The sequence below is a fragment of the Myodes glareolus genome, chromosome 1 (genome assembly GCF_982192425.1).
Source record: "Myodes glareolus chromosome 1, mMyoGla1.1, whole genome shotgun sequence".
Classification (NCBI taxonomy): Eukaryota; Metazoa; Chordata; class Mammalia; order Rodentia; family Cricetidae; genus Myodes; species Myodes glareolus.
In genome coordinates this window covers 60,497,389-60,519,381 of record NC_142026.1, presented here as the reverse complement: position 1 = coordinate 60,519,381, position 21,993 = coordinate 60,497,389, and the positions used below count along the sequence as shown (strand labels likewise).

The following is a 21,993-nucleotide window of genomic DNA, read 5'->3' as shown; positions in this document are numbered from 1 at the left end:
CCCATCCAGCAGTTGTCTTCTACCTGTAAGGACGACATTGTGTAGGTGGTACCAGGTAGGGATGTATCTCAGTGGTAGAGCATTTGCCTAGCTCATGTAAGACCCTGGCAACCATCCTAAGCATGGCAAAACTAGAAACAAATAAAATACAGAAAAACCCACAAAGTAGCATCAGTGATATATGGTATTTTATTTTGAACATAGGAAAAATTTACAAATACCTCTGATTTGGCATTAGCAAGGTAAATTTAAATTAATCCAGAATAGCAGTACTGAAGGAAAATATACATAGACTTTCTTTGAGCTCCAAATCCCTCCTGAGGCCTTGTTCCTTTATCGAGGTGTGATCTCTGCTCGTGGTGTCCTTTGTCTTTGCTGGACTCCGAATCTGCTCTACTTTGTCCTCTGGTGCTGGGACCACACCCAGTTCTGATGCTTTACTGCTGAGCTGTATCCTGGTGTGTAGCTCTCTAATATTTGATGGTTTGCACCTGCCCTGTGTAACACCTGCCCTGCTTTGATTTTCAAGGGTGGATCTGTTTTTCCTACTCTCTTTCTTTCTTTCTTTCTTTCTTTCTTTCTTTCTTTCTTTCTTTCTTTCTTCCTTCCTTCCTTCCTTCCTTCCTCTCCCTCCTTCCTTCCTTCTTTCTTTCCTTCCTTCCTTCCTTCCTTCTTTTCCTCCCTCTCTCCCTCCCTCCCTCCCTCTCCTTCTTTATTTCTGTTTTTTTTTGGCTGTCTTGGAACTTGCTCTCTGGAAAGGGTGCTCTTTAACTCACAGAGATCTGCCTCTACCTCATGAGTACTGGGATTAACGGCATCCTCCACCACCACCTGGCTTTTTTCTACTCATTTTCTTGACCAAGAGGACTTTAATGCTTCTGTTGCTTGATCTTAGGATCCCTTCTCCTCCTAACTCCTCTCCCTCCCACTGCTGCTGCGGTCAGAGGGACATGCCACCTGCATCTTTCTTCTGCTCATTGGATTCCCTCACTCTCCTTTCTTCTTGTACCTTGCCTTCCTGACTGAAGAAAAAAGGGGTATGATCCAACCTGTTCTCTATCTATGTGGGAATGGACTTCAATAAACAGGACAACAGGGATCCTGAAGATAGGGAGAGAGAACCCACAGGGTCAGTGCTGAGAAGCAGAGAGTTAGGAGAGAGACAAAGAGATCCAGCTCAGAGGCAGAGGGAGAGAAGTCCTTGTCCACTCCCAAGCATTACACTAAGACTTGGAGCACACAAAAGAGGAAAGACTGTCCTACCCCATTTCTTCTAGAAACAAAGGAAATATGCCAGGGCTGCGATCAGTGTCACCCCAGCTACAGATCCAATGACGATGCCGGCAATTGCACCCCCTGAGAGGCCAGAACTCCCTGGTGTTGAGTCAGCTGTTAAGAAAGGAAAAGACAAGAAGGAATAAAGTAAAATGTTTTCCAGTGGTGTGCCCGGGGAATTCTTAGCATGAGATGATTTCTGTTCACCCTCTTGGGGAATGTGTTTTCTGTGAGAAGGTGAAGTGTGAGTTGAAGTGAGGGTCTCTTAGCAAATGTCTCTCTACCCTCGCTGTATTTCTAAGTTGGTTTCTCCCTCTTCCTTCCAATCCCCGATTCTATCAATTTCATCCAGGCAATCACGTGAAGCCGTGGGAATGTGAGACAGGGTGACTGCTATTTTGTGTTGAAACTCCCAGCGTTTTCATTTTTTTCTCGGGGTCTTAGCTGTGGCAGCCGTGAATCACTCGTGGCCCCACTTCACTTCTCAGTCACTGACCAAAGGGAAATCAAAGTCGCAATAAAGCACCACCCACATCTCTTAGGATGCATATCATTAAAATCACAGACAGGCAGCAAGGGCTTTGGAATATAAAGAAATTAGAGCTCTGGGGCATCGCTCAATGGGAGGGTAAAATGTAACCATGAGCACAGCTCTGTGGCTCCTCAAAAGAGTAGAGAATTGCAGTCAACTCAGTAACTGAATCCAGGATTGTAGGGGGTGGTATAGATTTACAAAGTTTTGGAAACTGACAATGATGGTGTTTACACAGCAATATGAATATAACTTTTACCACTGAGCTGTACATACCCAAACTCTAAAATGGCAGATTTAAAAATTAAAGATAATTTTTATGTATGGGTATTTTGTCTTGTATGTCTCTGCACATGCCTGCTTGGTACCTGAGGAGGACAATAGAGGATACTGAATTTCTTGGAACTCAGTTACAGTCAGGAATAAGCTGCCATGTGGGTGCTGGGAATTTAACCCTTCTTTTGAAAGAGCAGCTAGTGCTCTTAATTGTTGAATCATCTCTCTAGTCCATATATGTATGTATGTGTATATATAATATATATGCATGTACATATATATCTATGTATGTATATATAGACACACACACACATATATATGCACATACACATATATTATACACCACCAAAAAAAGATAATTACAAAGAGTCTTGTGCAAGGAGATCATATTGTAAATGTCAGCATGAGGATTAGAAACTGAGTATATGGGCCAACAAGATGGGCCGTCTGGTAAGAGAGCCTGCCATACCTCCCGTTCACAGACTATCTACTCCAAATGTTACACATAAATCAATGTACAAACAAATTTGGGCCGGTGAAATGCCTTAGCAGATAAAGGACATGTTCACCCACCTTAGCTCAGTTCTCAGTCCCTGGAGAATTGGCTCCCACAAATTGCCTTCTGACCTCCACACATGGGCGTGGAACACGCACACAAAATTAATAAATATGCAAATGTAGCACAAATCAATACAGGTCCTTGCTATCTATGTATTTTATATTTATGGAACAAACAAACCTTGGAAGTAAGCTATTTGGAAACAATATGTCTACAGTGAAAAGTGTATTGTCTCCTCCTGTCCTGGTCCCTTACTTAACACAATAAGACTAGTGTCTGCAGTGTTCATATTAGGAGTAAGAAATAATCGAAAGAAGATTTAAATATATGGGAGGGTTGTAGAATAACATGAATTTTTAAATACATTCTGAGGGTTGACTGCGTGCTTGACTCAGACCCTAAACTCTTAATCACCATGCATTTCTGTTGATGTATTGACGCTATTGTTATTGTTATAAAAGAATCTCAACTGTTATAGTTGAGTGCTGAACTTGTGCTCATATTCCTCCTGCTTCCAGCTCTCTCTCTCTCTCTCTCTCTCTCTCTCTCTCTCTCTCTCAGGACAGTACCTCTACAAAGACCAGGGCGGTTAGGATCATAGACATCCACCTGTCTCTGCCTCTGGTGCGCTGGCTGGGGTTCAAGGCATGAAGCAGCTTTATCACCTTGTGTGGTATTTATTAGGAGATTAACATGCATCCATCATGTTAACTGTATTTTTATCGTGAGCCATGTTTTTCTCCTAGTGACTTTTACACATTTTGCACACTGCTGATGAAGAATTTGTTCCACCCTCAACACTATAGGGTAAGAAGGGAGGGGAGGTCACTCACCTATTATGTCCAGCTGGAAGGGGTCACTCTTCTCAGAACTGACTGCATTGGAGACCTCACACTGATACTTCCCGGCATCCTCCTTCCTGACAGGGTCTATGCTGAGGGTGCTGTTGTCCAGGGACAGCTTCATTCTGTCCGTGAGCCCCAGACTCTCGCCATTGAAGAGCCAATGGGTGGAGATCCCGGTGTCGTTTGAGGAGCAGGTCAGGGACACAGAGTCCAGTTCTTTGACTGTGGTGTTGCTGACTTGGATGGAGGGTTTAGTCACTGGCTCTGTGGATAAACAGTGGAGGGACAGCTGAAAGTCCTTCATCCTCAGAGATCTCAGACAGATCACAGGGCCCACAGAATGACATGGCCCTCTGGAAGTTTGCATGTTTGGGTTTAAGATACAATCTGTAAAGAGAGAGCTGAAACTTCCTCCTACCCAGATCACCCACCCAGTTTCCACACAAAGAGCCCCTTCAGCCCACATGACCACAAATCTCATGGAGGGAGAATGTTTTCCTCCTTGATTTTTGTTCAAATTCTTGCTCACACTTTCTGTGAGTGTGAACAGTCAGGTCCCTCCATTATAAAATAGCCTTATCTTTCTTTTTATTAAATAATGTGTCATGGGGTTCAGATGGCCCAGCTAATCTTAAAGGTATTGAAGCCTATACCTCAGGGCTGGGAGATACCCCAACCAAGGAATTTCTCTTTGAGCTGGGAAGTGGTGGTGCACACATTTAATCTCAGCACTCAGCAGGCAAATGTAGGTGGAGCACTGTGAGTTCAAGGCCAGCCTGGTAGATAGAAAGAGAGAGAGAGAGAGAGAGAGAGAGAGAGAGAGAGAGAGAGAGAGAGAGAGAAAGAGAGAGAGATTCAGTTCAGGGAGGCGCCAGAGTAATACAGTAAAATCCTGTCTCAAAAAACCAAAATAAATAGATAAATAAAAAGAATTTCTATTTGAAGCTAAACTTATATCTTGCTGCATGGAGATGGATTAAATACCACAGAGAAGATGTGAATGGTCTCAGAGTTGACTGCAGCCTGCTGCTCTAATCCTCCTTACTGATTCCTTTTTTTTTTTTTGAGACAGGGTCTCACTATGCAGCCAAGGCTAACCTTTAGCTCCCTACAAAGATCATGAGATTTGGAACTCAGAGACTTGTCCACTTGTCTCTGCCTCTAGAACTCTGGTTGGGGTTCAAAGTGTGCAGCATCATTCTCAGGATGTGGTGTTTTTTAAGAGATTAAAATGCATCCATCACTAAAATGACTACTATATTTGAATTTCCTTTATTTATTTTCTATTTGTATTTTATGAGACAGGGTTTCTCTGTTGCTTTGGCTTTGGAACATGTCCTGGAACTATCTCTTGTAGACCAGAAGGGCCTCGAACTCACAGATATCCACCTTCCTGTATCTCCTGAGTGTTGGGATTAAAGGCATGTGCCACTACTGCCTGGCTGTATGTGAATTTTGAGCTTGTGACTCTTGGTGACTCTTACCCATTTTGGACACTGCTGATGAAGAATTTGCCCAACCCCCAACACTTTGGGGTAAGAAGGGAGGGGAGGTCACTCACCTATTATGTCCAGCTGGATGGGGTAACTCCTCTCAGAACTGACTGAATTGGAGACCTCACACTGATACTTCCCGGAATCCTCCCTCCTGACAGGGTCTATGCTGAGGGTGCTGTTGTCCACGGACAGCTTCATTCTGTCCGTGAGCCCCAGACTCTGGTCATTGAAGAGCCAATGGATGGAGATCCCAGTGTCGTTTGAGGAGCAGGTCAGGGACACAGAGTCCAGTTCTTTGACTGTTGTGTTGCTGACTTGAATGGAGGGTTTAGTCACTGGCTCTGTGGATAAACAGTGGAGGAGACAATTGAGAGGCCTTCATCCTCAGAGATCTCAGCCAGGTCACAGGGCCCACAGAATGACATGGCCCTCTGGAAGATCGCATGTTTGGATTAAGATACAATCTGTAAAGAGAGAGCTGAATCTTCCTCCTACCCAGACTGCCCACTGTGACCCTTGACTCAGGGTATATGTGCAGGATCCACACTAGAAGACCCTTCAGCCCACATGACCACAATCTCATGGTGGGACAATGTTTTCCACATTGATTTTTGTGCAAATTCTTGCTCACACTTTATGTGAGTTTGAACTGCAAGGTCCTTCCATCATATAATAATCTTCTGTTAGTTTTTCATTAAAGAATTTGTCATGCGTTTCAGATGGCCCAGCTAATCTTAAAGGTGTTGAAGCCTACACCTCAGGGTTGGGAGAAATCCCAAAATGGAATTTCTATTTGAGCCAGGCAGTGGTACCACATGCCTTTAATCCAAGCACTCAGGAGGCAGAGGTAGGTAGATCTCTGTGAGTTTAATGCCAGTCTGGTCTACTGAGTGAGTTCCAGGCAAGCACCAAAGTTACAAAGTTTGGTCTCAAAACACCAAAATAAATAAATAAAAAAATAATTTCTGTTTGAAAGTAAACTTATTCCTGATCTTGGAGTATTAAATACCACAAAGAATACATGAATGGCCATAGTGTTCACCACAGCCTGCTGCTATAATCCTCCATACTGATTTTTGTTTTTGTTTTTTGTTTTTTGTTTTTTTTTTGAGAAACGGTCTCACTATGCAGCCCTGGGCCATGGCTAACCCAGACCTCACTTCAAAGACCATGGTGGTTGGGAACTCATTAACATCCACCTGTCTCTGCCTCTGGTGTGCTGGCTGGAGTTGAAGACATGCAGCAACATGTTCAGCTTGTGTGGTATTTATCAAGAGATTAACATGCAACCATCACTAAGATGACAGTATTTGAATCATTTTTTTCCCGCTTGGTTTTATGATACAGAACTTATCTGTAACTTTGAAGCCTGTCCCAGAACTAGCTCCTGTAGAGCAGATTGGCCTTGAACTCACAGATATCCACCTGCCTCTACTTCCGGATTGCTGGGAGTATAGGCATGCACCCCTACTGCCCAGCTTTATTTGAATTGAACATGTTTTTCTTCTGGTAACTTTTACCCATTTTGCACACTGCTGATGAAGAATTTTCCTCACCCCCAACACCGTGGGGTAAGAAGGGAGGGGAGGTCACTCACTTATTATGTCCAGCTGGATGGGGTAACTCCTCTCAGAACTGACTGGATTGGAGACCTCACACTGATACTTCCCGGAATCCTCCCTCCTGACAGGGTCTATGCTGAGGGTGCTGTTGTCCACGGACAGCTTCATTCTGTCCGTGAGCCCCAGACTCTGGTCATTGAAGAGCCAATGGATGGAGATCCCAGTGTCGTTTGAGGAGCAGATCAGGGACACAGAGTCCAGTTCTTTGACTGTGGAGTTGCTGACTTGGATGGAGGGTTTAGTCACTGGCTCTGTGGATAAACAGTGGAGGAGACAGTTGAGAGTCCTTCATCCTCAGGGACCTCAGCCAGGTCACAGGGCCCACAGAATGACATGGCCCTCTGGAAGATCGCATGTTTGGATTAAGATACAATCTGTAAAGAGAGAGCTGAATCTTCCTCCTACCCGGAACACCTACAGTGACCCTTGACTCAGGGTTTATGTGCAGGATCCACATAGGAGCCCCTTCAGCCCACATGACCACAAATCTCATGGAGGGAAATGCTTTCCGCATTGATTTTTGTGCAAATTCTTGCTCACACTTTCTGTGAGTGTGAACAGTCAGGTCCCTCCATTATGAAGTAGAATTCTCTTTCTTTTTCATTAAATAATGTGTCATGAGGTTCAGATGGCCCAGCTATCGTAAAGGTGTTGAAGTCTACACCTCATTGATGGGAGAAATCCCAGAATGGACTTTCGATTTAAGCTGGCCGTGGTAACACATGTCTTTAATCCAAGCGCTCAGGAGGCTGAGGTAGGTAGATCTTTGTGAGTTTAATGACATTCTGGTCTACTGAGTGAGTTACAGGAAGGCACCAAAGTTACACAGTGAAACCCTTTCTCAAAAAATCAAAGTAAATAAATAAATAAATACATAAATAAATAAATAAAATGATTTTTGTTTGAAGGTAAACTTATTCTTGTTCATAGAGTACTAAATACCACAAAGAAGATGTGAATGGCCACAGTGTTGACCACACCCTGCTGCTATAATCCTCCATACTTATTTTTGGGTTTTTCTTTCTTTCTTTTCTTTCTTTCTTTTTTTTAAACGGTCTCACAATGCAGCCCTGGCTAACTTAGACCTCACTTCAAAGACCATGGTGGTTGGGAACTCATTAACATCCACCTGTCTCTGCCTCTGGTGTGCTGGCTGGGGTTGAAGACATGCAGCACCATGCTCAGCTTGTGTGGTATTTATCAAGAGATTAACATGCAACCATCAGTTAGATGACGGTATTTGAATCATTTTTTTTCCCTCGGTTTTATGAGACAGAACTTTTTTGTATCTTTGGAGCCTGTCCCAGAACTAGCTCCTGTAGAGCAGATTGGCCTTGAACTCACAGATATCCACCTGCCTCTACTTCCGGATTGCTGGGAGTATAGACATGCACCGCTACTGCCCAGCTGTATTTGAATATTGAACATGTTTTTCTCTTGGTGATTTTTACCCATTTTGCAAACTGCTGATGAAGAATTTTCCTCACCCCCAACACCGTGGGGTAAGAAGGGAGGGGAGGTCACTCACCTATTATGTCCAGCTGGATGGGGTAACTCCTCTCAGAACTGACTGAATTGGAGACCTCACACTGATACTTCCCGGCATCCTCCTTCCTGACAGGGTCTATGCTGAGGGTGCTGTTGTCCAGGGACAGCTTCATTCTGTCCGTGAGCCCCAGACTCTCGCCATTGAAGAGCCAATGGATGGAGATCCCAGTGTCATTTGAGGAACAGGTCAGGGACACCGAGTCCAGTTCTTTGACTGTCGTGTTGTTGACTTGGATGAAGGGCTTAGTCACTAGCTCTGTGGATAAACAGTGGAGGAGACAGTTGAGAGTCCTTCATCCTCAGAGACCTCAGCCAGGTCACAGGGCCCACAGAATGACATAGCCCTCTGGAAGATCGCATGTTTGGGTTTAAAATACAATCTGTAAAGAGAGAGCTGAATCTTCCTCCTACCCAGAACACCTACAGTGACCCTTGACTCAGGGTATATGTGCAGGTTCCACATAGGAGCCCCTTCAGCCCACATGACCACAAATCTCATGGAGGGAGATGCTTTCCGCATTGATTTTTGTGCAAATTCTTGCTCACACTTTCTGTGAGTGTGAACAGTCAGGTCCCTCCATTATGAAGTAGAATTCTCTTTCTTTTTCATTAAATAATGTGTCATGAGGTTCAGATAGCCTAGCTAATCTTAAGGGTGTTGAAGCATATACTGCAGGACTGGGAGAAATCCCCAAATGGAATTTCTATTTGAGCCGGACAGTGGTATCAAACTCATAGTTTGATACCAGTCTGGTCTATCGAATGAGTTCCAGGCAGGCACCAAAGTTACACAATTAAGCCCTGTCTCAAAACACCAAAATAAATAAATAAATAAATAAATAAATAAATAAATAAATAAATAAATAAATAAATAAATTCTGTTTGAAAGTAACCTTATTTCCTGCTTCATGGAGTTTTAAATACCACAAGGAAGACATGAATGACCTTAGTGTTCACCACAGCTTGCTGCTCTAATCCTCCTTATGTATTTTTGGATTTTTTTTTGAGAAATGGTCTCCCTTTGCAGCCCTGACTAACCTAGAGTTCACTATAAAGACCACGGAGGTTGGGAAATCATTGACATTCACCTGTCTCTACCTCTGGTGCACTGACTGTGGTTCAAGGTGTGCAGCACTTTGCTCAGGTTGTGTGGTGTTTATCAAGATATTAACATGTTTCCATCACTATGATGACTACTATATTTGAATCTTTCTTTCCTTTTTTGGTTTTATGAGACAGGGTTTCTCTATTGTTTTGGCTTTGTAACCTGTCCTGGAGCTAGGTCTTGTAGACCAGGTTGGCCTCTAACTCAGAGATACCTGCCTGCCTCTATCTCCTGAGTGCTGGGAGTAAAGGCATGTGCCACTACCACCCTGCTGTATTTGAATCTTGAGCTTGTTTTTATCTTGGTGACTCTTACCCATTTTTGACACTTCTGATAAAGAATATGCCCAACCACCAACACTATGGGGTAAGAAGGGAGGGGAGGTCACTCACCTATTATGTCCAGCTGGATGGGGTCACTCCTCTCAGAACTGACTGGATTGGAGACCTCACACTGATAATCCCCAGCATCCTCCCTCCTGACAGGGTCTATGCTGAGGGTGCTGTTGTCCAGGGACAGCTTCATTCTGTCCGTGAGCCCCAGACTCTTGCCATTGAAGAGCCAATGGATGGAGATCCCAGTGTCGTTTGAGGAGCAGGTCAGGGACACAGAGTCCAGTTCTTTGACTGTGGTGTTGCTGACTTCTATGGAGGGCTTAGTCACTGGCTCTGTGGATAAAAAGTGGAGGAGACAGTTGAGAGTTCTTCATCCTCAGAGACCTCAGCCAGCTCACAGGACCCACAGAATGACATGGCCTTCTGGAAGATCACATGTTTGAGTTTAAGATACAATCTGTAAAGAGAGAGAGCTGAATCTTCTCCTACCTAGATCACCCATAGTGACCCTTGACTCAGGGTATATGTGCATGTTCCACATAGCAGCCCCTTCAGCCCATATGACCACAAACCTGATGTTGAGAGTTACACAGAGAAACCCTGTCTCCAAAAACCAAAATAAATAGATAAAAATAAAGAATTTCTATTTGAAGCTAAAAATATTTCCTGCTATGTGGAGATGGGATGAATACAGCAGAGACCTATATGGCCACAATGTTTTCCACAGTCTGCTGATCTAATCCTCCTTACTGATTTTTTTTAGACAAAGTCTCACTATGCAGCCAGGGCTAACCTATAGCTTGCTACAAAGACAATGGAGATTTGGAATTCAGAGACTTGTCCACTTGTCTCTCCCTCCGGAACGCTGGCTGGGATTCTAAGTGCGCAGCACCGTTCTCAGATTGTGTGGTGTTTATCAAGAGATTAACATGCATCCATCACTAAGATGAATACTGTATTTGAATCTTCTTCTTCTTCTTCTTCTTCTTCTTCTTCTTCTTCTTCTTCTTCTTCTTCTTCTTCTTCTTCTTCTCCTTCTCCTTCTCCTTCTTCTTCCTCTTCTTCCTCTTTCTCCTCCTCCTCCTCCTCCTCCTCCTCCTCCTCCTCCTCCTCCTCCTCCTCCTCTTCTTCTTCTTCTTCTTCTTCTTCTTCTTCTTCTTCTTCTTCTTCTTCTTCTTCTTCTTCTTCTTCTCCTTCTCCTTCTCCTTCTCCTTCTCCTTCTCCTTCTTCTTCCTCTTCTTCCTCTTCTTCCTCTTTCTCCTCCTCCTCCTCCTCCTCCTCCTCCTCCTCCTCCTCCTCCTCTTCTTCTTCTTCTTCTTCTTCTTCTTCTTCTTCTTCTTCTTCTTCTTCTTCTTCTTCTTCTTCTTCTCTTTCTCCTTCTCCTTCTCCTTCTCCTTCTCCTTCTTCTTCTTCTTCATTTTTGATTTTATGAGACAGGATTTCTCTGTAGCTTTGGCTTTGGTGCCAATCCTGGAACTAGCTTTTGTGGACCAGATTGGCCTTGAACTCACAGATATCCACCTGCCTCTACCTCCTGAGTACTGGAATTAATGGCATGCACTACTACAGTTGGCTGTATTTGAATCTTGAGCTTGTTTTTCTTCTGGTGACTCGTACCCATTTTGGACACTGCTGATAAAGAATTTACCCCACCACCAACACTATGGGGTAAGAAGAGAGGGGAGGTCACTCACCTATTATGTCCAGCTGGATGGGGTCACTCCTCTCAGAACTGACTGGATTGGAGACCTCACATTGATACTCCCCGGAATCCTCCTTCCTGACAGGGTCTATGCTGAGGATGCTGTTGTTCAGAGACAGCTTCATTCTATCCGTGAGCCCCAGACTCTTGCCATTGAAGAGCCAATGGATGGAGATCCCAGTGTCATTTGAGGAACAGATCAGGGACACAGAGTCCAGTTCTTTGACTGTGGTGTTGCTGACTTGGATAGAGGGCTTTGTCACTGGCTCTGTGGATAAGCAGTGGAGGAGACAGTTGAGAGTCCTTTATCCTCAGAGACCTCAGCCAGTTCACAGGGCCCACAGAATGACATGGCCCTCTGGAAGATCGCATGTTTGGGTTAAAAAACAATCTGTAAAGAGAGAGCTGAATCTTCCTCCTACCCAGACCACCCACAGTGACCCTTGACTCAGGGTATATGTGCAGGTTCCACACTAGGAGCCCCTTCAGTACACATGACCACAAATCTCATGGAGGGAGAATGTTTTCCCCATTGATTTTTGTGCAAATTCCTGCTCACACTTTCTGTGAGTGTGAACAGTCAGGTTCCTCCATTATAAAATAGAATTCTGTTAGTTTTTCATTAAAGAATTTGTCATGCGTTTCAGATGGCCCAGCTAATCTTAAAGGTGTTGAAGCCTACCCCTCAGGGTTGGGAGAAATCCCAAAATGGAATTTCTATTTGAGCCAGGCAGTGGTACCACATGCCTTTAATCCAAGCTCTCAGGAGGCAGAGGTAGGTAGATCTCTGTGAGTTTAATGCCAGTCTGGTCAACCAAGTGAGTTCCAGGTAAGCACCAAAGTTACACAGTGAAATCCTGTCTCAAAACACCAAAATCCATCAATCAATCAATCAAAATAAATAAATAAAAAAATAATTTCTGTTTGAAAGTAAACTTATTCCTGATCTTGGAGTATTAAATACCACAAAGAAGACATGAATGGCCATAGTGCTCACCACAGTTTGCAGCTCTAATCCTCCATACTGCTTTTTGTTTTTTTTTTTGTTGTTGTTTTGTTTTTTGAGAAATTGTCTTATTATGCAGCCCCGGGCCATGGCTAACTTAGACCTCACTTCAAAGACCATGATGGTTGGGAACTCATTAACATCCACCTGTCTCTGCCTCTGGTGTGCTGGCTGGAGTTGAAGACATGCAGCACCATGTTCAACTTGTGTGGTATTTATCAAGAGATTAACATGCAACCATCACTAAGATGACGGTATTTGAATCATTTTTTTTTACCTTAGTTTTATGAGACAGAACTTTTCTGTATCTTTGGAGCCTGTCCCAGAACTAGCTCCTGTAGAGCAGATTGGCCTTGAACTCACAGATATCCACCTGCCTCTACTTCCGGATTGCTGGGAGTATAGACATGCACCGCTACTGCCCAGCTGTATTTGAATATTGAACATGTTTTTCTCTTGGTGATTTTTACCCATTTTGCAAACTGCTGATGAAGAATTTTCCTCACCCCCAACACCGTGGGGTAAGAAGGGAGGGGAGGTCACTCACCTATTATGTCCAGCTGGATGGGGTCACTCCTCTCATAACTGACTGGATTGGACACCTCACATTGATACTCCCCGGAATCCTCCTTCTTGACAGGATCTATGCTGAGGGTGCTGTTGTCCAGGGACAGCTTCATTCTGTCTGTGAGCTTCAGCCTCTCGCCATTGAAGAGCCAATGGATGGAGATCCCAGTGTCGTTTGAGGAGCAGGTCAGGGACACAGAGTCCATTTCTTTGACTGTGGTGTTGCTGACTTGGATGGAGGGCTTTGTCACTGGCTCTGTGGATAAACAGTGGAGGGGACAGTTGAGAGTCCTTCATCCTCAGAGATCTCAGCCAGCTCACAGGGCCCACAGAATGACATGACCCTCTGGAAGATCACATGTTTGGGTTTAAGATACAATCTGTAAAGAGAGAGCTGAATCTTCCTCCTACTTAGACTGCCCGCAGTGACCCTTGACTCAGAGTATATGTGCAGGTTCCACACTAGGAGCCCCTTCAGCCCACATCACCACAAATCTCAAGCAGGGAGAATGTTTTCCCCATTGATTTTTGTGCAAATTCTTGCTCATACTTTCTGTGAGTGTGAACAGTCAGGTTCCTCCATTATAAAATAGAATTCTGTTAGTTTTTCATTGAAGAATTTGTCATGCGGTTCAGATGGCCCAGCTAATCTTAAACATGTTGAAGCCTACACCTCAGGGCTGGGAGAAATCCCCAAATGGAATTTCTATTTGAGCCGGACAGTGGAATCAAACTCAGAGTTTGGTCTATCGAATGAGTTCCAGGCAGGCACCAAAGTTATACAATGAAGTCCTGCCTCAAAGCACCAAAATAAATAAATAAATAGATAAATAAATAAATATATTAATAATTTCTATTTGAAAGTAAACTTATTTCCTGCTTCATGGAGTATTACATACCACAAGAAAGACATGAATGACCATAGTGTTCACCATAGCTTGCTACTCTAATCCTCCTTATGGATTTTTGGATTTTTTTGAGAAACGGTCTCTCTATGCAGCCCTGACTAACCTAGAGTTCACTACAAAGACCACGGAGGTTGGGAAATCATTGACATTCACCTGTCTCTACCTCTGGTGCACTGACTGTGGTTCAAGGTGTGCAGCAGTTTGCTCAGGTTGTGTGGTGTTTATCAAGATATTAACATGCTTCCATCACTACGATGACTACTATATTTGAATCTTTCTTTCCTCTTTTGGTTTTATGAGACAGGGTTTCTCTATTGTTTTGGCTTTGGAACCTGTCCTGGAACTAGGTCTTGTAGACCAGGTTGGCCTCTAACTCAGAGATACCTGCCTGCCTCTATCTCCTGAGTGCTGGGAGTAAAGGCATGTGCCACTACCACCCGGCTGTATTTGAATCTTGAGCTTGTTTTTATCTTGGTGACTCTTACCCATTTTGCAAACTGCTTATGAAGAATTTGCCTCACCCCCAACACCGTGGGGTAAGAAGGGAGGGGAGGTCACTCACCTATTATGTCCAGCTGGATGGGGTCACTCCTCTCAGAACTGACTGGATTGGAGACCTCACACTGATACTCTCCGGAATCCTCCTTCCTGACAGGGTCTATGCTGAGGGTGCTGTTTTCCAGGGACAGCTTCATTCTGTCCGTGAACCCCAGACTCTGGCCATTGAAGAGCCAATGGATGGAAATCCCAGTGTCGTTTGAGGAGCAGGTCAGGATCACAGAGTCCAGTTCTTTGACTGTGGTGTTGCTGACTTGGATGGAGGGTTTAGTCACTGGCTCTGTAGATAAACAGTGGAGGGGAGAACTGAGAGTCCTTCACACTCAGAGATCTCAGCCAGCTCATAGGGTCCACAGAATGACATAGACCTCTGGAAAATTGCATGATTGGGTTTAAGATACAATCTGTAAAGAAAGAGCTGAATCTTCCTTCTACCCAGACCACCCACAGTGACCTTTGACTCAGGATTGTGTGCGGGATCCACACTAGAAGTCCCTTCAGCCCACATGACCACAAATCTCATGGAGGGAGAATATTTTCCGCATTGATTTTTGTGCAAATTCTTGCTCACACTTTATGTGAGTTTGAACTCCTAGGTCCTTCCATCATAAAATAGCCTTCTGTTTCTTTTTCATTAAATAATGTGTCATGAGGTTCAGATGGGCTAGCTAATCTTAAAGGTGTTGAAGCCTACACCTAAACTGAGCAAAATCCCAAACCAGGGAATTTCTTTTTTAGCTGGGCAGTGGTGCCACACACCTTTAATCCCAGCCCTCAGGAGGCAGTTGTAGGTGGATATTTTGAGTTCAAGGCCAGCCTGGTCCACAGAATGAGTTCTGTGAAGGTGCTATGATTACACAGAGAAACCCTATCACGAAAAAAACAAAATAAATAAATAAATAAATAATCATAGAATTTGTGTGAAGAGAAATCTTAATCCTGCTGCATGGATTTGGATTAAATACCACAGAGAACATGTAAATGCCCACAGCATTGACTACAACCTGCCGCTCTTATCCTCAATACTGATTTTTTTTTTTTGAGACAGGGTCTTACTCTACAATGCTGGCTAGCCTGGAACTTGCTAAGTTGACAAGGCTGGCCTTAATCTGAAAGAGATACATCCTCCCAAATGCTAGGACTAGGGTCCGCCATCCTTGGCTCTCACCACAGATATCTCTGGACACTTTCCTTGTGCACTCCTCTGCGTGGAGACTCGACAGAGCAGTCTCTGTTCTCCAAGTAGGTGTATTTCACTGTTCTCAGCGGTCACCTCCTATGCTGGTGGCCAGACACAGTGTGTATCACCACACTCAGTCAACTTTTGTTTTTGTTTTTCTAGACAGGGTTTCTCTGTGTTCTAGCTGTCCTGGAAATAGCTTACTTAGATAAGGGTGGTATTGAACTCACAGAGATCCTCCTGCCTCTCACTTCCAAGTGTTGGGATTAAAGGCATGCCCCACTACTTCTCAGCTCAAAATTTTTAAAACTTGAAAAGAGTAAGGGAGAGAACATCATCAAGTCGTTACGGAAATCATTTACCCTGAGTCAGAACCAGGGTTCCAGGTGCCTTCTCCACCCTCTCCTCCCCTCCCATGGAGTCAGAGCTCAGCCAGTCACCCCTGAGACAGGAGCAGAGCTGGGAGCAGAGCTCTGAACTGCTGGTCCCCATCTGTGGGGAGGGAGTTTTCTCCTCACATTTGGAGAAAAAGAATGTGAGCACAGTTGAAAGTCATGGAGGTCATAAGAAGAAAATGGACAGGAAGGCCTGTGTTGGTGACAGAAAGAAATCTTGATCTTAAGGCTCTCCCTCTCCTGGGAAGTCCCTCACACAACCTGAGGTTTCCAAGGCTGGGAGAAGCTCCTCCTCACACTCCAAGATCCATCCCTACAGCCAGAAAAGTCAGAGCAGCAGGAGAAGATCAGACATAGGGATGGAGCAGGATGCTCAGGGGAGAATGGAGTTTTGTTTGTTCCCATAGACATGGGCTGGAAATTAAATTCTTCTGTATCTTCCCAGAAAGCCAAAAGACTCCACTCCAAACCTGGTGCTGATTTTTTCAGAGATCCACTTACCAAGGACTGTAATGTTCTTGACTGTGGTCTTATTGAGGCCAGTGACAGAGCTATAGACGAAGCAGATATAGGATCCACTATTATTAGTAGTGATGTCGGGGATAAAGAGCTCTTGGGAGGATGACTGAATCTCTCCATTGACAAACCAATAGTACTGTGCGGGTGGGTTAGATGTTGCTTGACAGGAGAGGCTGAGGTTTGTCCTTGAACGGAAATAAGTATTTGAGGGGGATATGATCGGGACATCTGGACCATCTGGAGCAAACAGAACAAAGTCACATGTGATATCAGCAGAGGGAAGGGCAATCCTGGTCTGCAGAAGGCCACACTGTCTCTCTGAGCTGTGCTATAACCTCAGCTGAGCAGGTCCCACCCAGAGCTGGGGTGCAGATCAGTAGAAGAGTATTCATGCAGCAGGCACAAGTCCTGATCCATCTCGAGCACAGCACACAAACATCCCCACTGCACACTCACTGTGCACTGAGCCTGAGTCTGAGCTGTCCCCTGTCTCCATCACCCTGAGTCTCTCTAGGTAGAAGTCCCTGAAGTCCATTCCAGCTCAGTGATGGGCTTGGCTACCGTGTACCTGGGCTGGGTCAGGAGGCCCTGGTCAGCCTAGGTGTCTGTGTGGTGGGTCTGTGTCATCAACCCAAGGGGACTGAGTGTCCTAGTCCTAACCATTTGTAGAGACAGATGTAGCCAGGATGAAGCAGACAATACTCACAAGTAATGTTCAGAGTGAATGGGTCACTTCGGGCCTTGCTCACTGGGTTCTGGGTTTCACACTCATATGGTCCTGTGTCAGTCCTCACAACACTGAGTAAAGTGAGAATCCTGTTGTCCTCAGATAGCTTCAGCCTGTCACCTGCTGAGAGGCTTTGGCCATTTCTCCTCCACAGGTAGCTTGTATTCTCAGTCTCAGGCTCACACATTAATTCTACTGAGTCCTCACCCTCCACGGGATTGGAATTGTTGCTTGTGATGCTGGGCTTGGATAGCAGTGCTGTGTGCAGACAACAGAGAGAAGGTTGCCCTGTGTGGTGCCTCTGATTCTTGCAAGGGCCTATCTATTTCTTTTTTTTAAAAAATACAATTGGAGGTGTTTATTTGAGTGTTTGTGATAATGTTTGAATCTGTGCCAATTTGATTTCTAGTCAAAGTAAAAATTAAATTTTAAAAATTAGTTCATCAAATTGAGAAGAAATGCCATCTCAGAGTCTGTCATAAGATCTAAGTTATTGAAGCATGTGCTTTTATTTTAAAATAAACTATACTTATGTAACTTTAAGATCAATTGAAGAAGTTATTTTATTAAGTTTTTTGTCATTTCTAGAAGTTCTTGGAAATCTAATAATCTAGTATTTCTGACAAACATAGTTTTTCTTTGTTAGTTAGTTTGTTTTTATCAAACAACAATCAGTTTAAAAGCATCCAGAAAATGTCAGAAAATTAAAATTTCAGGTGTGAATGTCTGTAAAACAAGTTCTTGACCATTTAGAATTATTCCTCACCAGATTTCTTCACTACTCCAGATTCTGATTCTTCTGAGATTGTCTCCTATCTCCCCACCAACCCAGATCCTCAAAGAATCAGGCAGGAAGCAGGCAGATGGAGTAGCTGAGCTCTCAGAGACAATGGGGCCTCCTGTGCTGTGTGTGGGAGAAGCAAGGGGTTTCCCAGGAGGGAATTGAGCTGCAGTGTGTTGTGATGAACAGACTCGAGATTTGGAATCACAGACCTCATGTTATCTCCTGGTCCTCACTGACCCATTGCATGTCTTGGGACACAATGTGCGAGTCCCTCCAGCTGCCCTGACCTCCACTGCTCAGTGAGGACCAGCGCCTCCAAGCCTTTGCTGCTCAGGGCTCTCCTACAGATAGGTCATGATTAGTTTTCCCATTGAGCTTCCCTGAGAACCTGACAGTCCGTCAGAGATCGCACACAGATCAGGATCTGGCTGCCATTCAGGTCAGGCTGGGCTTCAGCTGGGCCATTCTTGTCAGGAGTTTGATGTTGATTGACATGAATCAGGGAACCTTAAAAGAAGTCCAATTCTAGGAGATGATCTAGAAGACTCAGGGGCACCTAATAAGGTCTCCATGGTGGGGAGCCTGGAGATGTGGCTGTGGACAGATAACTTGTGCCACCCATGGCCTAAGTGACCCTGACTCAGTGACTGTGTTTCCTGTCTCAGTTTCCCTAGAATAGGACACAGGGTATATGATCGTTTCCCTGCCTGCAAGTTAACCTGAAATGTGAGCAATGACCTGACCCCTCCACCAAGCAGTGTCTCTTACTATTTGCCTGCAAGAAATAATTTCTGGGCTGGATCCCCGGAGACAGGGAGCTGCCATTTGTACACTTTTCTCCCATCTCTTTAGGGCTCTCCACCTTCCTGTGAGGTCTCAGAAGACATCAGGACAGCTGGGTGATTGCCTTTCATACCCCTCCACCTATGCCCAGCACACTGAGTCTCAGGAGGAGATGCCCAGGTGACCTGCCTCAGACATGGCTCTCACAGGCTGACGGTCAGCAGGCTACCAGCCTACAATCAATCATTGTCCCCTGTCAGCTCCAACAGGAGGTCAAATTTCAACCCAGTCTACAAGCTTCCCAGAATTCCTGGTCCAGTCTGGGGTAGAGATGTGGAGCAAAGCTTCAGATGTTCATGTCTCTGTAAAAATCTCTGGTTTTCTCAGCCAGGCCCTGCCGGAGTCCTGGAGGGTCTTTCTCAAGGCCATGTTCATGATGAGCATCTAAGACCCTAGGCAGAGTCTGACAGCCTGGGCTGAGTTACCTCACCCCCTCTCTCTAAGGGTGGATTCCAGTGAGGGATCCTGATTTACTGCTGTTTCCTCCACTCTGTGTCCTTCACTAAATGCTTGAGCCCAATGTGGGGACCATAACACAGTCATCTAGCACTGACAATTCTATGTGTGAAGTAGGATTAGGTCCACCCATGACCCAGAGGTTACAGAGAATTACTTACGGTGGACATGGAACTGTACGGATACTTTCGTACTATCAAAGTTTTCCATTAGCATTTGCAACATGTAGGCTCCGGTGTCATTCTGAGTGACATTCTGGAAGAGCAGGGATCCATTGGGGTATATTGTCTCTCTGCCACTGTATGCAGGCCCTGTTGGATTTTGGCTAGTTGACGTTATTAATCGTGCAATTTCATTATTGTTATCCGGATTTTCTCCCTTGTACCAGTAAAAAACGTGGACTGTCTCTGGCAGATTGTGGACGAGTAGAAGAACATTTGCCCCTTCAGCAACGTGGGGCGGAACTGCTTCCACAGAGACTTGGGCCTTGGTGGGAGAGCTCCAGTAGATCAAAAGTAAGACTAAGAGGGAAGAGAGAAAAATCTATCAATATTAGGTCTTTGCAATTAGTGGAAATTGAGACCTGAGTGTGTTCAACTCTCAGCCTTGGTGTGTGTGTGTGTGTCCTATTGGAGTGAGGTCAGCAGCATCACCCCCATTCCTCAGTACCCCTGAATCTTTCCACTGAATGAAACTGTCTTCTTGGGTGTCTGCACAGCTCACCCCTCAGTCCCTCAGATCCCTGCTCACACGCAGAATCCTTGGTGAGTGTAGGCATGTCTTCTCTGACCTCCTCCTCTAAAGACTCCATGCCTTCATTTTCTGACCTTCCCAGCTGTGTTCCTTCAGAAGTCCTGGTCAACCCCACCCCACCTTCTTAATGTCCTTGCTGCTCTGTTTTCCTGCCCAGGACTCTGTGAGGAGAACTGGTTTGATTTTGGTTTAAACTCCACTGCCTGGAACAGGCTCAGACACCTGTGAGCAAATCAATGTCTCAGAGACTGTGGTTTATTACTGGCCCCAGTTTGAGTTTTACTTGGAGAGTCACCCTCACACAGTTGTGGGAGTCAGTCTTCAGGGTACAGAGGCCAGTGCTGATAAACTTACAGTGGGGAGCCCCTGAGTTTTTCCTCCCCACTTACCAATTCGCACTTACTGGGAGCTTCCTGTTGCTCTTAGGCTTCAAGCATAAGCCAGATGTCTCCTCTCAGACAAAGTCCCCCTCCCAGAAGACCCCATCCAGTCTCTGAGCTCCCCTGCTGTCCACACCCCTGAGGAATGTCTCCTCACCTGCCAGCAGGAGTCCCCTCCAGGGTAGCTGCCCTTTGTGGAGAGGGGCTGAGGAGAGCTCCATGGTCTCTGCTGTGGCCTAGGCTGTTCCTCTGGACAGGAGATTTGCCTCTCAGACTGCTGCCAAGTCTGCCTGCTCTGGTGTCTGCTCTGCTTTTATTCTCAGACCTGAGCCTCCTCCCAGAGGAGGACACCTCCTGGAGTCACATGGGTTGGGTGGAGTCTCTGTGTGTGTCAGTGCTGCCTCTCATCCTTCTATTCCTTTCTTTCTGGTTCAGTGTTCTAGAACATACATTGAGCCACAAAGTTGAGAAGTGTCCTTTGCCCCTAGAGAACAGCATCTCACCCCAGGGCTTCCTGCACTTCCCATAGCCAAGAGTTTATTTCCTTGTGACAGAAAAACCCAGCAGAGCCCAGTCTGTCCTGTGATCTCAATACTCTGGGAACGTGGGAGTTACTCCAGGGATGGAGTGGCAGTTATCTCTAGGGGTTGGAAAAGGTCTGAGTGTTGACTGGGGAGGGACCGGATCCATGGTCATTGCTGTCATCAGTCAGGTGTCTGATACAGGGATACAAGTTTTCTCAGGGGTTCGCATCCCTGCATGCAGGAGGAGGTGACCTGTGTGTCCTAGAAAGAGGACTGTGTGCTCCAGCTTCCTATGGAGAGCCCCAGGGAGACACCCCTCCCCCAGCTGCCTGTGCTGTCTGAATGTGAATCAGGTCTGCCCATGTTCTCCTTGGCGACTGTCCTGTGATCTCCCCATCTTTCCTCATAGGTGTTGTGAGGGGGAGGGGACTACATAGGGTCTCCTTGCAGATTTGGGTTCTCAGAGACACAGGAAATGATTATGTGAGGGAGCTCCAGGTCTGTCGGAACTGGGATGGAGACAAGACTGCAAGATATGTTCTGGCCTCAGGAACCTTCCCTGTTGATTATGTGGTTTCTTGTCGCCCCCTGGTGTCCATGAGGAGCCCTGCAGCTCATGTCTGTGCTGTCACAAGCTCCAAAGGCTGTAATGAAGCTGAGCACCGAGTTTCCCAGGGAAGGTCCCAGTGTGCAGCTGCCTTTGAGTTAGGTTCTACCTGGGTGAGCTGGTGTATCACAGAACTTTTAATTTGCTTTTCTCTGATGAGCAGGGGTCACTGTTTTCCTCAGTTTTACAGTTGTTTACTTTGAACACAAAAGTCATTTTATATATGACTTACAAATATGCTTTTCTGTTCTGTAGGTTGCCTTTCAGTTTGTCGTTTTAATTCATAAACTTGCTGTCTGAGGGTTGCTATTGCTGTGATGAAGCACCATGATCAAAAGGAACTTGGGGAGGAACAGGTTTATTTAGCTTATACTTCCACATCACTGTTCATCACTGAAGGACGTCAGAACAGGAATTCAAAAAAAAACAGGAACCTGGATGCAGGAGCTGATGCAGAGGCCATGGAGGGTACTGATTACTGACTTGCTCCT

At 45.2% G+C, this 21,993-nt stretch overlaps 1 protein-coding gene and 1 long non-coding RNA gene across 6 annotated transcripts in view; one reads left to right on the top strand and one right to left on the bottom strand.

Moving 5' to 3' along the window:
* Positions 1–21,993, top strand: part of LOC146896012 (uncharacterized) — a 112,401-nt gene that overhangs the window by 57,845 nt on the left and 32,563 nt on the right. The window lies entirely within an intron of this gene.
* Positions 705–20,685, bottom strand: LOC148123382 (cell adhesion molecule CEACAM5-like). Of its 5 annotated transcripts, XM_087907642.1 has the most exons (13): positions 20,529–20,685; positions 19,400–19,759; positions 17,135–17,413; positions 16,411–16,665; positions 14,339–14,614; positions 12,849–13,124; positions 11,288–11,563; positions 9,651–9,926; positions 8,134–8,409; positions 6,581–6,856; positions 5,049–5,324; positions 3,476–3,751; positions 705–1,389 (listed from the first exon to the last, which is right to left on the bottom strand). In XM_087907642.1, the coding sequence occupies exons 1-13, from the start codon at positions 20,590–20,592 to the stop codon at positions 1,274–1,276; spliced, it is 3,282 nt and encodes a 1,093-aa protein (XP_087763768.1). In that variant the 5' UTR covers positions 20,593–20,685; the 3' UTR covers positions 705–1,273. The 5 variants fall into 5 exon arrangements, with proteins under 5 accessions (XP_087763768.1, XP_087763779.1, XP_087763780.1 ...); XM_087907653.1 differs by lacking the exon at positions 3,476–3,751; XM_087907654.1 differs by lacking the exon at positions 5,049–5,324.